Source organism: Sorghum bicolor, chromosome 9 (genome assembly GCF_000003195.3).
Source record: "Sorghum bicolor cultivar BTx623 chromosome 9, Sorghum_bicolor_NCBIv3, whole genome shotgun sequence".
NCBI lineage: Eukaryota > Viridiplantae > Streptophyta > Magnoliopsida > Poales > Poaceae > Sorghum > Sorghum bicolor.
In genome coordinates, this window is record NC_012878.2 from 55,334,883 (window position 1) to 55,347,428 (window position 12,546).

Here is a 12,546-nt window from a genome sequence, read left to right on the forward strand (position 1 = left end):
ATGGCCTACCCAGAACATGGACGGGGCTATTGACTTTGGATATAGTGGACCGTTTGGATCACCGAAGATGAGTTGTTAGACCTAAATTTCAGTTCACTATAGGCCTTGTTTAGGTTCATTTTTTTATCGTACTATTACTTTTGTTTGTATTTAACCATTATTGTCTAAATATAGATTAACTAGACTCAAAAGATTTGTCTTTTAAATTATAGACAAATTATGTAATTAGTTATTTTTATATATATTTAATGTTTTATATATGTGTCACAAAATTTGATGTGACGAGAAATCTTGTAATTTTTTTTAGTTTTTAGGTGAATTAAACAAGGCGACGTAAAATTGTTACAGTGGGTAAAGAGCTGGCCTGCGCCAAGCAGCCACTTGCAAGTTGCATCCGTACCCCGAGGACGAGACAGAGACAGGTATACTGTAGATCCAAGTCCGTTATTTTGTTGTCACTTGCCACTTTGATACACAGCAGGCCGAGAGGGAGAGAGAGAGAGAGATTCAAGTAATCAAGTCAATACCCTGGCACCCTGCCCATATTCTCGGTTTGAAATCTCGGTTACTTAATTAGTTGTCACTTGCCATTTTGATACAGGTAGCTTTGGCACACCGTCCGGCAAAGAGGTGTGTGGTGGCGTTGGCAAGGAGGCGCATAGTCAAACTGTTATGGGTCTGGTATTCTGGTGAATAATACTCATAGGCGGACGTTTGCAGATGCAGCAGCTAGCGTTCGGAACCACCATCGCCAGTAGCAATGGCCGCAAGGTCGTGGTTGCTGCTTCTTTGCCTCGCTGCTGCCGCCGGTTGCGTCGTGCTCAAAGCTCGTGCCCAGCCTGACAGCATCGGTAAACGCTCGCGCGCCCGTCGTCGCCCCCTATTCAGAATGGTACGTACCCTACACTGCCTGCACGGCAAAAGGAGTGAAAAATCCAGTTCGTCTTGCAGGTTTCATCAACATAGACTGCGGCATGCCCGGGACGGCGAGCAGAGTGGACGACACCACCAAGCTGTCATACGCGCCGGACGCCGCCTTCACCGTCGACGCCGGCTCGAACCACAACATCTCGGCCGAGTACGTGACGCCGCAGCTCCCAAGGGGCTTCCACGACCTGCGCAGCTTCCCCGACGGGGCGGCGCGCAGCTGCTACACGCTCCGGTCCCTGGAGGCCGGGCTCAAGTACCTCGTCCGCGCCTTCTTCATGTACGGCGACTACGACGGCCTCCGCCGGCCGCCCGTCTTCGAGGTCTACGTCGGCGTCAACTTCCTGAGCACGGTGAACGTGTCGGAACCGGGCGTCCCGGAGATGCTAGAGGCGATCGTCGTCGTCCCCGACAGCTTCCTTCAGCTCTGCCTGGTGAACATCGGCTCCGGGACGCCGTTCGTCTCTACGCTGGAGCTGAGGCCTCTCAAGACAAGGTTCTACCCGCAGGCCAACGCCACGCACGGGCTGGCACTGGTGGGCAGGGCCAATTTCGGACCGACCAATGACTCGTACGCCGCCATCGTCAGGTACCCTGATGATCCCCATGACAGGCTATGGATCCCTTCCGTGGACGCCGCCAACTGGACCGTGATATCGACGACGAGCTGGGTGCAGAACATACACAAGGATCTGTTCGGGGCGCCGTCCAAGGTGATGCAGACGGCGATCACGCCGCGCAACGCCTCCAAGAACATCGAGCTGTTCTGGGAGCCCAAGCCGGTGCCCAAGGACCCGTCCCTGGGCTACATTACCGTCATGCATTTCTCCGAGCTGCAGGAACTGCCGCACGGCGCCGTGCGCCATATCTACATCAGTTTTAATGGCCGGTACGTGGAGGATTTCACGCCCGATTTGCTGTACGCCGAGACCGCCTACAACGTCATCCCCGTAGGGGGCTACGCACGGTACAACGTTTCTCTGAACGCCACCGCCAACTCCACGCTGCCGCCGATCATCAACGCCATGGAGGTTTTCTCGCTCTTCCCCACCACCAACGTCGGCACCGACTCCATTGACGGTAGTAAATATATATACAGACTGCGCCCCTAGCACTTATTAGCTCATGACTATTCAATATACATAGAGTAGGGGAATACTACACAGACTGAACTCTTGCGTGCAATGAACAGTGGCTGCCATCACGGCGATCAAGGACAAGTATAGTGTGCGGAAGAACTGGATGGGTGACCCGTGCTTTCCCAAGGCTCTTGCTTGGGACCGGTTGGCTTGCAGCTATGCCGTTTCCAGCCCTCCAAGAATCACAAGTTTGTAAGTGATTCAAATTGAAATTTTACCGATCGAGAACTAACTTATCTACAGGTTATTGTGGTAAAATAAAGCAGATTTTAGTACAAAATATGAGCACTACTTTGCTGTGGTAAACAGACATTAAAAATTGCTTTAGGTTTATTGTCAAAGTAAAGACTAAACCACCAGATATTTTGCAGAAATTTGTCCTTCAGTGGTCTGAATGGTGATATATCATCTTCTTTCGCAAGTCTCAAGGCTGTCCAATATCTGTACGTGTGGAGATGTAAATAAATATTTAATAACCTCTGTGCTGTGCTTTCTTGGGCCAAAGAAACAGCAAAATGTAAATCATGTACGTCTTGCAGGGATCTGTCAAACAATAACTTGACGGGGTCAATTCCTGACGCCCTTTCAAAGTTACCTTCATTAGTACTACTGTAAGTCTGGGAACCTTTTTCTCAAACTTAATCGATTTGATAATTCACATTATTAACAGCATTTCCCATTTCTAGAGATTTGACAGGGAACCAACTCAGTGGATCAATCCCCTCTGGGCTTCTCAGAAGAATTCAAGACGGCTCCCTGAATTTGAAGTGATTACCCATATTTTTTTATTACAAAATTTCCAACTTATAGTCTTATACATGTGTATGAAATTTGAGTAATTATCTTTATTATGTCATAGGTACGGAAATAATCCACACCTTTGCACCGATGGCAATTCATGCCAAGATGTGAAGGGGAAGAGCAAGCTAACGGCTGTCTACATTGCTGTCCCTGTTGCTCTAGCTGTGGTTGCAGTGGTAGTACTGCTCCTTTGCTTCATCATAAGACGAGAAAAGCACGGTGTGGGGCTTGGCATGAACCTACTCCGCAGAAAATATACTTCCTCCGTTCTAAATTACAAGATGCATGTTTTGATATTTCTATATTCATAGTTTTTAACTATATATCTAAACATAAATATAGTATGATTTGGCCTACTTGCCCGTTCCTAGTATTATGTTTAGATATATAGTATTATGTTCAGATATATAGTAAAAGCTAGAAAGTATAATTTATAATTTGGAATGAAGGAAGTATAATATGTTATGAATCTAGAAAGATCAAAATATCTTATAATTTGGAATGGGGGGAGTATGGTCTGGCCTACTTGCCCGTTCCTGAATGCGTCTAATACTAACTCTGCCGTTGTTCGCTCATGAAGGATCGGTGAGCAGCAGGTCTGCGAAGCCACGGATTGAGCCGACAGACAATGCCCATGATGATCACAGCTCACTGCAACAGAGGAACCGTCAGTTCACCTACAAGGAGCTGCAGATTATAACGAAGAACTTCCAGACTGTGCTCGGCAAGGGAGGCTTCGGCGTCGTCTACGAGGGCTTCTTGGAGGATCGCACCCAGGTTGCGGTGAAGCTGCGGTCTCAGACGACATCCGACAAATCAGACCATGGTGTGAAGCAGTTCCTCGCCGAGGTAAATTTCTTCTCCAGATTGAAGTCGATCTTTGTTGCCATGATCGGAACTTGTGTCAAAAACGAAAAATGTTGCAATGAAGCAGTTTGATTATGTTGGTCATTGACCACTTCTGCAGGTTGAGATCTTAACAAGGATTCATCACAGAAATCTCGTCTCCATGATTGGTTACTGCAAGGACGGGGACCACCTGGGACTTGTCTACGAGTACATGCCACTTGGAACCTTGCAGCAACACATTGCAGGTGTAACATTAGTGACATATAATTTGAACCGGATGGGAAACAACACATAACCTACCAAAATGCCATTTGAAGTGTTTATATATTGATCTGAAATGGTGGTTATTTTTTTGCGCTGACGCATTTGCAGGAAATGATGGAAGATACTTAACCTGGAGACAAAGGCTTCAGATCGCCCTAGAATCAGCATTAGGTACCCTCGCATATGAAGTTATACATACGGTGTATTTGGTTTTGAAGAACAATTGTATTCTACCGTAGATGAAGATGAAGTCACTCACAGTAGGATGATATCATGATTCTGGTGGCAGTATTCTTTCCGTCTGTGTGCAGTAGAGTATAAAGTTACGCATAATGGTGTGCTGGTGGACTATTGCATCATTCCATTGCTTAAACCAACTGCTCAAACAACTCATGAATTTGCATGTCAATCTATCAGAGGTTTTTAGTTTTGCTAGATGCTTTGACATTGATGATTTGTTTAGTTTTGCTTGCTAGAGGCTGTGACATTGTTGATTAAGTTGGTGTCGTCCAGGGTTGGAATATCTACACAAGGGTTGCAGCCCGCCTCTCATTCACAGAGATGTGAAATTGGCCAACATCTTACTGAGTGCGAGGCTGGAGGCCAAGATTGCTGATTTTGGCTTGTCCAAGGCTTTCAACCATGACGACACTCACGTAGCCACTGCTACGATTGCTGGTACTCCCGGATATTTGGATCCAGAGTATGTCAATTCGATGTCCTCCAAATTCTCTCGTTCTATCATTAATTTTGTTCCTCTCTTTTGCTTTTGGACAAACTCATTCATAAACCGAACATCGATCTAGGTACCGTGTAACAGGTAAACCGACATCAAAGAGTGACGTATATAGCTTTGGCGTCGTGCTGCTAGAGCTGGTCGCCGGGAGGCCAGCCAACCTGCGTGACCCAGAGAACACCAGCATCATTCATTGGGCGCGGCAGCGGCTAGCCCAGGGCAACATCGAGGCCGTGGTGGACCCTCGCATGGGTGGCAACCATGACATCAACAGCGTGTGGAAGGTCGCGAATATCGCGCTCAGCTGCACCGCGGAAGCGTCGGCGGAGAGGCCCACCATGACCGACGTGGTGGCCGAGCTTCAGGAGTGCCTCGAGCTGGAGAAGGGCCACGCCAGCGGGGACGACACGAGTGGCCACTTCTATTCCGCCAACGGCAGCGACCGGCCGCAGGACAATGATCACTCCACTGATGTAAGCCGGAGTAGCACTACTTTCGAGGTGGAGGTGGAGCGTAATTTCGGGAGGGTGCCAACAATGCCCACAGGTCCAGCAGTACGATGAAGAGCTTTGCTGCCTAGGGCTCGTAGCGTGAGAGTAGCTAGTCTCTTACATTTATTGGATCGTTTTGCTTTAAAACATCAAATGGTGGTAATTTGTGCCTAGGGCCTTGTTTAGTTTCAAATTTTTTTGGAAAATTAACACTGTAGCACTTTTGTTTGTATTTGACAAATATTGTTCAATCATGTACTAACTAGGCTCAAAAGATTCGTCTCGTCAATTCTGACTAAACTGTGCAATTAGTTTTTATTTTCGTCTATATTTAATACTTCATACATGTGTCTAAAGATTTGATGTGACGGAGAATCTGAAAAATTTTGCAAATTTTTCTGGAACTAAACAAGGCCTAGGAAGATTTCACCGTGCGTCCTGTGTAGAGAGGCCTGTAGAGACTGAGGTTACACGTACGGATAGCAGCACACGTAACAAAGAAACACCATTGATGAATCTAGCGAATCGTTGATGTAAGGGTACAAAGAAGATGCATTCGTTTCCTGCAGAACATGCATCCTGCTATCAGGTGACGATATATATTCCTGTGCTATGTCTGGAATGCATTGCATTACACCACCATGCCCGGCCTTCTGTAATGAACTCATTTCGTTACGCTGGGGTCCATTTCAGTTAACTCCTCCAGCTTAGAGCAAGTATTATAATACAGCCAGCTGTTGGCTGTAAGATATCTTTACAGCCTTCTTGCAGCCCACCTATATAATAGTTAGCTCATCACTATTAATACATGGTCTACTTATCTGTGTCACAGATTTTTTTGGTTTTTATGTCTGAGCCGGCTGTAAGCTTGCAGCCCGCTTTTACTCTCTTTCCTCTTCTCTCTCCTCCACATCAGCATTTAGCTGGCTTACAGCCTGCTATAATACTTGCTCTTAGAGACATGGCGGCATATTTGTTAGTCTACTGTGGTGGGAATGTTGGTACCAGCAGAATACGTTCAGTTATGCAACTTCAATAATTTGCCACATGAATGGCTATACAGAGTCAAGAGGAATGCAATTTCTACACAATCTTAAGTCTTGTCCGTAGTATGCTGCATCATCCTTCTCATTGTCAATGGATTCTTTCCGGCGCGAGCTGGCACAACCACATCAGTACCTCTCTGTACCAAGCACGATCCAACTCCCCTACAAAATTTAGATCGCAGTTTCCGGCGCTGCGGCGAAAAAGTCAGAAGTCCACGGGCCTCAGCCACCGAAGTCGTGCTCGCAGCAAGCCCGGCCATTGACCGGCCCCTAAGGCAAGTCAACCCTCCGCTCATGTGATCCACTGCCACTACAATAAACAGCCACTGACATGCCGGCCCACAAATGACGTGGCAAGCGACTGTGAACATGCATGGCCCACTTGCCAATGACTCGTCCAGGTATGTTTTCTCGTACAGGCCAGTCGACGTCGTCGACGTCTTGCAAGTTGCCATGCAAGTTGCAACGGCAACGTACGGAGTTGGGCCGGATAGCTGTGCTGAGTTGCTGTGACACGGTTAACCATAGTGGTGTTGATGTAGTATAAGTGTCCTTAGCTAAACCGTGTTGCATGTGCGATGCAGCAATCCACGCCGCGAACAATGGCACCGGCAGTACTGTCGTCGTCGGGGCTGCTGCTTCTCTACCTTGCCGCCGTCGCGTCCGTCGCCGGCGTCCTCCAAGCTCGCGCACAGCCTGACAGCATTGGTTTCATCAGCATAGACTGTGGCCTGTCCGGGACGGCGAGCTACGTGGACGACACCACCAAGCTGTCGTACGTCCCGGATGCCGGGTTCATCGACGGCGACGCCGGGTCCAACCACAACATCTCGGCCGAGTACATGTCGCCGATGCTCTCGAAGCGCTACCACAACGTGCGCAGCTTCGCCGCCGGCGGCAGCGCGCGCAACTGCTACACGCTCCGCTCCATCGTGGCGGGGCTCAAGTACCTCCTCCGCGCCACCTTCAAGTACGGCAACTACGACGGGCTGCGCCGGCTGCCCGTCTTCGACCTCCACGTCGGCGTCAACTACTGGACGACGGTGAACATCACGGACGCCGACGCGGCCGTGATCGTCGAGGCCATCGTCCTCGTGCCGGACACCTCCGTGCAGGTGTGCCTCGTCGACACCGGCTCCGGGGCGCCCTTCATCTCCGGGCTCGACCTGCGGCCGCTCAAGAGCACGCTCTACCCGCAGGCGAACGCGACGCAGGGCCTGGTCCTCCTCGGCCGGCTCAACTTCGGGCCGACCGACGACACGGAGCTCGTCAGGTACCCCGACGACCCGCACGACAGGTTGTGGATACCCTGGGTGGACACGGCCACCTGGAACTCCGTGTCGACGGCGCAGAGGGTGCAGAACATCGACAACGACATGTTCGAGGCGCCGTCCAAGGTGATGCAGACGGCGGTGGCGCCGCGCAACGGGTCGAAGAGCATCGAGTTCAACTGGGACTCGGAGCCGACGCCCAAGGACCCGACGCCAGGGTACGTCGGCATCTTCCACTTCTCCGAGCTGCAGCTCCTGCCCGCCGGCGCCGTGCGGCAGTTCTACATCAACCTCAACGGCAAGCCGTGGTACCCCAAGGCTTTCACGCCGGAGTACCTCTACAGCGACGCCGTCTTCAACACCAACCCCTACAGGGGGATCGCCCGCTACAACATCTCCATCAACGCCACCGCCAACTCCACGCTGCCGCCGATCATCAACGCCGTCGAGGTGTTCTCCGTCATCTCCACCACCAACGTCCCCACGGACTCCCAGGACGGTACGTACGTACGTACGAGTGGACAGACATGTAGATAAGGACAGCAGATTAGTACTGTGATGGCAGTGTTGGGCGTGTTGCTGAAAGCTTATTTTCGTGGAATTTGTGACAGTATCTGCCATCACGGCGATCAAGGCCAAGTATCATGTGCAGAAGAATTGGATGGGTGACCCGTGCGTTCCCAAGACTCTTGCGTGGGATGGGTTGACGTGCAGCTATGCCATTTCAAGCCCTCCAAGAATCACTGGCTTGTAAGCACTGACGACTACTCACTACTCAGATTTGTACAGAGCACTAGCTGTGTTTAAACTGAGCCATACCGTCTGTTCTGCAGGAACCTATCCTTCAGTGGTCTTAGCGGCGACATATCATCTTCTTTTGCAAACCTGAAAGCCGTCCAAAACTTGTAAGTATAGAGCTTTCTGATCTTTTTTTTTTAATCTCGCATTGGATATTTGAAAGAAAATAATGATGAGCAGGTGACATATCTTGTTCCACGTTCTTGCAGGGATCTGTCGCACAACAACTTGACAGGCTCAATTCCTGAATCCCTTTCGCAACTATCTTCACTGACAGTTCTGTAAGTCTGCGAACTTGTGCATTCTTCACCGATCCTTGGTAAGTTGGTATGTTTCAGAGATTTGACTCGCATGAATATTTTCTTTGGTATATATTTCAGAGATTTGACCAGCAACCAGCTCAATGGAACAATTCCCTCTGGACTTCTCCAAAGGATTCAAGATGGCTCCCTAAACCTAAAGTCGCTTCCTTACCCTCCAATACATATGGTTTTAACATCCATGAAATTTACTGCTTGACATTTCCTGTTTTTGTTTTTTAATCAAATCCTTTTGCCATCTGTTTATAGATATGGAAACAATCCAAGCCTTTGCTCCAATGGCAACTCGTGTCAGACAACGAAGCGGAAGAGCAAGCTAGCCATCTACATTGCCATCGCTGTAGTTCTGGTGGTTGTGGTATTAGTATCAGTGGTACTGCTGCTTTGCTTCATCCAGAAACAAAAAAAGCAAGGTGACACATCAGAACGCTCTAGCAATTTTCCCCATCCTGAACACGAAACCGATGCTTGCCGTGTCACTGCCACTCGATCAGGACCAGCGAAGAACGCCGTGAAGCCTCAGAACGAGACGCCACTGAGCCCTGCGCCAGCAGGCGACGCGTATTCGCAGAGCTCGCTGCAGCTCGAGAACCGACGGTTCACGTACAAGGAGCTGGAGATGATCACGAGCAACTTCCAGCGCGTGCTCGGCCGGGGAGGCTTCGGCTCCGTCTACGATGGCTTCTTGGAGGATGGCACGCAGGTGGCTGTCAAGCTGCGGTCTGATTCTTCCAATCAGGGCGTCAAGGAGTTCCTTGCAGAGGTAAAGTTTTCGTCTTCAGATGGGACTTCATGTTTTTGCACGAAAGTTGACTTGCTATGTATGATCACTACCTTATTCAGGCTCAGACCTTGACACGGATTCATCACAAGAATCTCGTGTCTATGATCGGTTACTGCAAGGATGGGGACTACATGGCACTTGTCTACGAGTACATGCCAGAAGGCACTCTACAAGAGCACATTGCAGGAAATGGTCGCAGCAGAGGATTCTTGAGCTGGAGACAGAGGCTCAGAATCGCTGTGGAGTCAGCCCAAGGTACGACCCATTTGTGAATTTCATTTTTTGCTGTCAATTTTCTATCAAAGTTTTGATTATGCTAGGGTAATAAAGAACACCGATGTGCACTCAGGGCTGGAGTATCTACACAAAGGGTGCAACCCGTCCCTCATTCACAGGGATGTGAAGGCTGCCAACATCCTACTCAACGCCAAACTGGAAGCCAAGATCGCCGATTTTGGCCTCACCAAGGCTTTCAATCTTGACAACAACACTCATGTATCTACGAATACACTTGTTGGTACACCCGGATACGTTGATCCAGAGTATGTCATATTTTGAGTCCTACCGTCCTACGTGGGCCTTTTACTGAAATCTCTTGAGTTTTTTCTTTCTTGGTTTCTGACGATGTTAATTCATGCAATACAAACATGCAGGTATCAGGCTACGATGCAGCCAACGACAAAGAGCGACGTCTACAGCTTCGGCGTCGTGCTGCTGGAGCTCATCACGGGGCGGCCGGCCGTCCTGCGCGACCCGGAGCCGACGAGCGTCATCCAGTGGGCGCGGCAGCGCCTGGCGCGGGGCAACATCGAGGGCGTCGTCGACCCGCGCATGCGCGGCGACCACGACGTCAACGGCGTGTGGAAGGCCGCGGACGTCGCGCTCAAGTGCACCGCGCAGGCCTCGGCGCACCGCCCCACCATGACCGACGTCGTGGCGCAGCTCCAGGAGTGCCTCCAGCTCGAGGAGGCTCGCGCCGCCGCCGCCGCCGGCGACGTGAACGGCGGCGGCTACTACACCGGCGGCAGCAGCAGCAGCGCCGGCGGCCCATACTCCGGTTACAATGCGTACGGCGCCGGTGAGGGTGGCCTGTCCACTGACGTGAGCCAGAGCAGCACCGGGTTTGAGGTGGAGCACAATTTTGGGAGGGTGCCGACGATGCCCACGGGTCCTGCCGCGCGGTAGAGGCTTCGTTGCCCGTCTGCTCGTCCAAGCCGCTGTCTTGTACGTACGTATTTTGTTTTTTTGCTTCACGAAATCATCGCGAGCTTTTTAAGGACTTCGTCAAGTATCGTAAACGCGTGTGTACAAATGTTCAGACATTTGAAGTTTGTTCAGTTGCCTTTTTTTTTCTTCGGCATCGATGTACTACTACTACTACAATGTAATACTGTATGTATTGGATCTTTCCGCTGTAATTAGGACACTCCGACGCTATTCTTCGGTCAGTGCATGTGTATACGTTCCATTGTTTGCGGATATTTGCAACTTTGAATGTAATGGACCAATAACAATCGATCTAGACTTCTTTTTTTTTGAAACCACAATCGATCAAACTTGATAGCACTGCCCAACTTTGATTGGTCGATATCGTAGCTTTATCCATGAACTTTTAATTTTAAATAATAGCCATACATGTTGACGGACTAGTTTGATGACAACTTATTAGATGGATAGGTAGTTAGAATTCTTTGAGGTCTTTGTGTAAATGTTGTTAGATTCACCTCAATCCATATGTGTTGGAGTGAAATTTGTTCATGTGTAGGTATTCAAAAGACCATGCCAAGCAGTCCTTCTATTTTTGATGAAACTATACTGATTCTTGTGTACTAGCTTCGTGATGATCAACTATAATCTGTTGGCTAGCAATTTTGTAAGAAGTTTTGAAATTGGTCTTTGTGCTGGGCAATCTGGACGTCGACGAATGACCTGATCTTCAAAGGAATACAACCTTCTATTGACGGCAACAAAGTAATTTTTAGTACAGAGCTGCTCTTGCTTAAGCATAGAGTGAAGACGGGGCTTAGTGTTCAGGGCTTAGTGTTCAGTTTGATCAATGGACTCATTCTATCCAGTAGTTTTTTCCTTCTCCTTTTCCTTTACTTGCTTCCTGCTTTTTTTTGTTTCTTTCTTTGTTTCTTGATGTAATTCTTCAAAGACTTCTGGTTTCTCTTAATAAATTTCATCTGTAGGGGCCCTGGCCCCTCCAGTTCCTTCAAAAAATTTTGTTCATGTTGCACTTGAATGTATCCCAACACATGTATATTAATGTAAATTCAACTACATCTAAAAGATGTCTAATATTTAAAATATACTCTCATAATATTGTTGTTTGATTCTTATTTTTAGCTTATTATTGTAACCCATGGAAGATCTAAACTGACCCTTTGTTATTGCAGAGAGCTCTTCTAATTCGGAAACGGTAATGCTCTGTATAGGCCGTCCGTCCGTCCGGACGGACTCGGACCTTACCAAAGTGATAAAACAAAACAACGTGACGCGCCCACCTTGTTTCTTATCTGTTTGCCTTCTCATTCACTTTCTTCTCCACTCGTCTCCTCTTCCTCTCTCCTCCCCCACATTTGCTGTTGTTCACGATATGCTCGCTGCTGGTCTCTAGGATAGAGCACGCCACTGTCTCGCCTCTTCACGCTCCCTCCCTCACTAACCTCTATGGCACCGGAGAGGAGGGTGACGGCGGCAGCTTCCGGCGAGCCGCACCATCCCTCCGTCTCTCTCCGCCTCTCTCTTCTTCTTCGTGACATTCATGCCACTAAAGATGATGGCTATGGCACAGCTTTCAACGAGATAGGTGAGTCCTTTTATGGATCTGACCCTTCCTCTTTCTTCCCCTTCTCTAGATCTGAGCTCCCCTTCTCCTCCTCCTCCTCTTCCTCCTCCTCCTCCTCCTCCTCCCCCTCCTCTGGATCCGAGCTCTCGTCCTCTGGATCTGAGGGATGCAGTGGTGACCAGGATTTCGACGAGCTCTGTTGCAGTAGCGTTGTTTCATTGTTGCAAAAGTATTTTTTCTTTGTTACATTAGTTTTTTTTTCTGATGTTGAATTTTTATTCCTCCTCTAGATCTAGATCTGATGGACACAATGGTTGTTATGGTTTCAG

At 48.9% G+C, this 12,546-nt stretch overlaps 2 protein-coding genes across 2 annotated transcripts; both read left to right on the plus strand.

Annotated features, from left to right (window-relative positions):
* On the plus strand, positions 761-5,418 carry LOC8068952 (putative leucine-rich repeat receptor-like protein kinase At2g19210). Its single transcript, XM_021447924.1, has 11 exons — positions 761-851; positions 952-2,007; positions 2,120-2,258; positions 2,606-2,677; positions 2,753-2,833; positions 2,926-3,086; positions 3,448-3,716; positions 3,835-3,961; positions 4,089-4,151; positions 4,494-4,683; positions 4,787-5,418. The coding sequence occupies exons 1-11, from the start codon at positions 761-763 to the stop codon at positions 5,277-5,279; spliced, it is 2,742 nt and encodes a 913-aa protein (XP_021303599.1). The 3' UTR covers positions 5,280-5,418.
* LOC8084431 (putative leucine-rich repeat receptor-like protein kinase At2g19210) lies at positions 6,819-10,874 on the plus strand. The gene is made up of 10 exons (XM_002440067.2): positions 6,819-8,023; positions 8,136-8,274; positions 8,358-8,429; positions 8,532-8,603; positions 8,703-8,783; positions 8,892-9,055; positions 9,137-9,405; positions 9,486-9,681; positions 9,776-9,968; positions 10,080-10,874. The coding sequence occupies exons 1-10, from the start codon at positions 6,832-6,834 to the stop codon at positions 10,609-10,611; spliced, it is 2,910 nt and encodes a 969-aa protein (XP_002440112.2). The 5' UTR covers positions 6,819-6,831; the 3' UTR covers positions 10,612-10,874.

What these genes read in the sequence shown, in the direction of transcription:
- LOC8084431 (XM_002440067.2), top strand. Translation starts at nt 6,832, where the DNA reads ATGCAGCAATCCACGCCGCGAACAATGGCACCGGCAGTACTGTCGTCG. An exon ending in CCAGAAACAAAAAAAGCAAG is followed by an intron (nt 9,056 to 9,136) that starts GTGACACATCAG and finishes CCACTCGATCAG; the next exon opens with GACCAGCGAAGAACGCCGTG. An exon ending in TCAAGGAGTTCCTTGCAGAG is followed by an intron (nt 9,406 to 9,485) that starts GTAAAGTTTTCG and finishes TACCTTATTCAG; the next exon opens with GCTCAGACCTTGACACGGAT.
- LOC8068952 (XM_021447924.1), top strand. Translation starts at nt 761, where the DNA reads ATGGCCGCAAGGTCGTGGTTGCTGCTTCTTTGCCTCGCTGCTGCCGCC. An exon ending in TGCCCAGCCTGACAGCATCG is followed by an intron (nt 852 to 951) that starts GTAAACGCTCGC and finishes TTCGTCTTGCAG; the next exon opens with GTTTCATCAACATAGACTGC. An exon ending in CGGCACCGACTCCATTGACG is followed by an intron (nt 2,008 to 2,119) that starts GTAGTAAATATA and finishes TGCAATGAACAG; the next exon opens with TGGCTGCCATCACGGCGATC.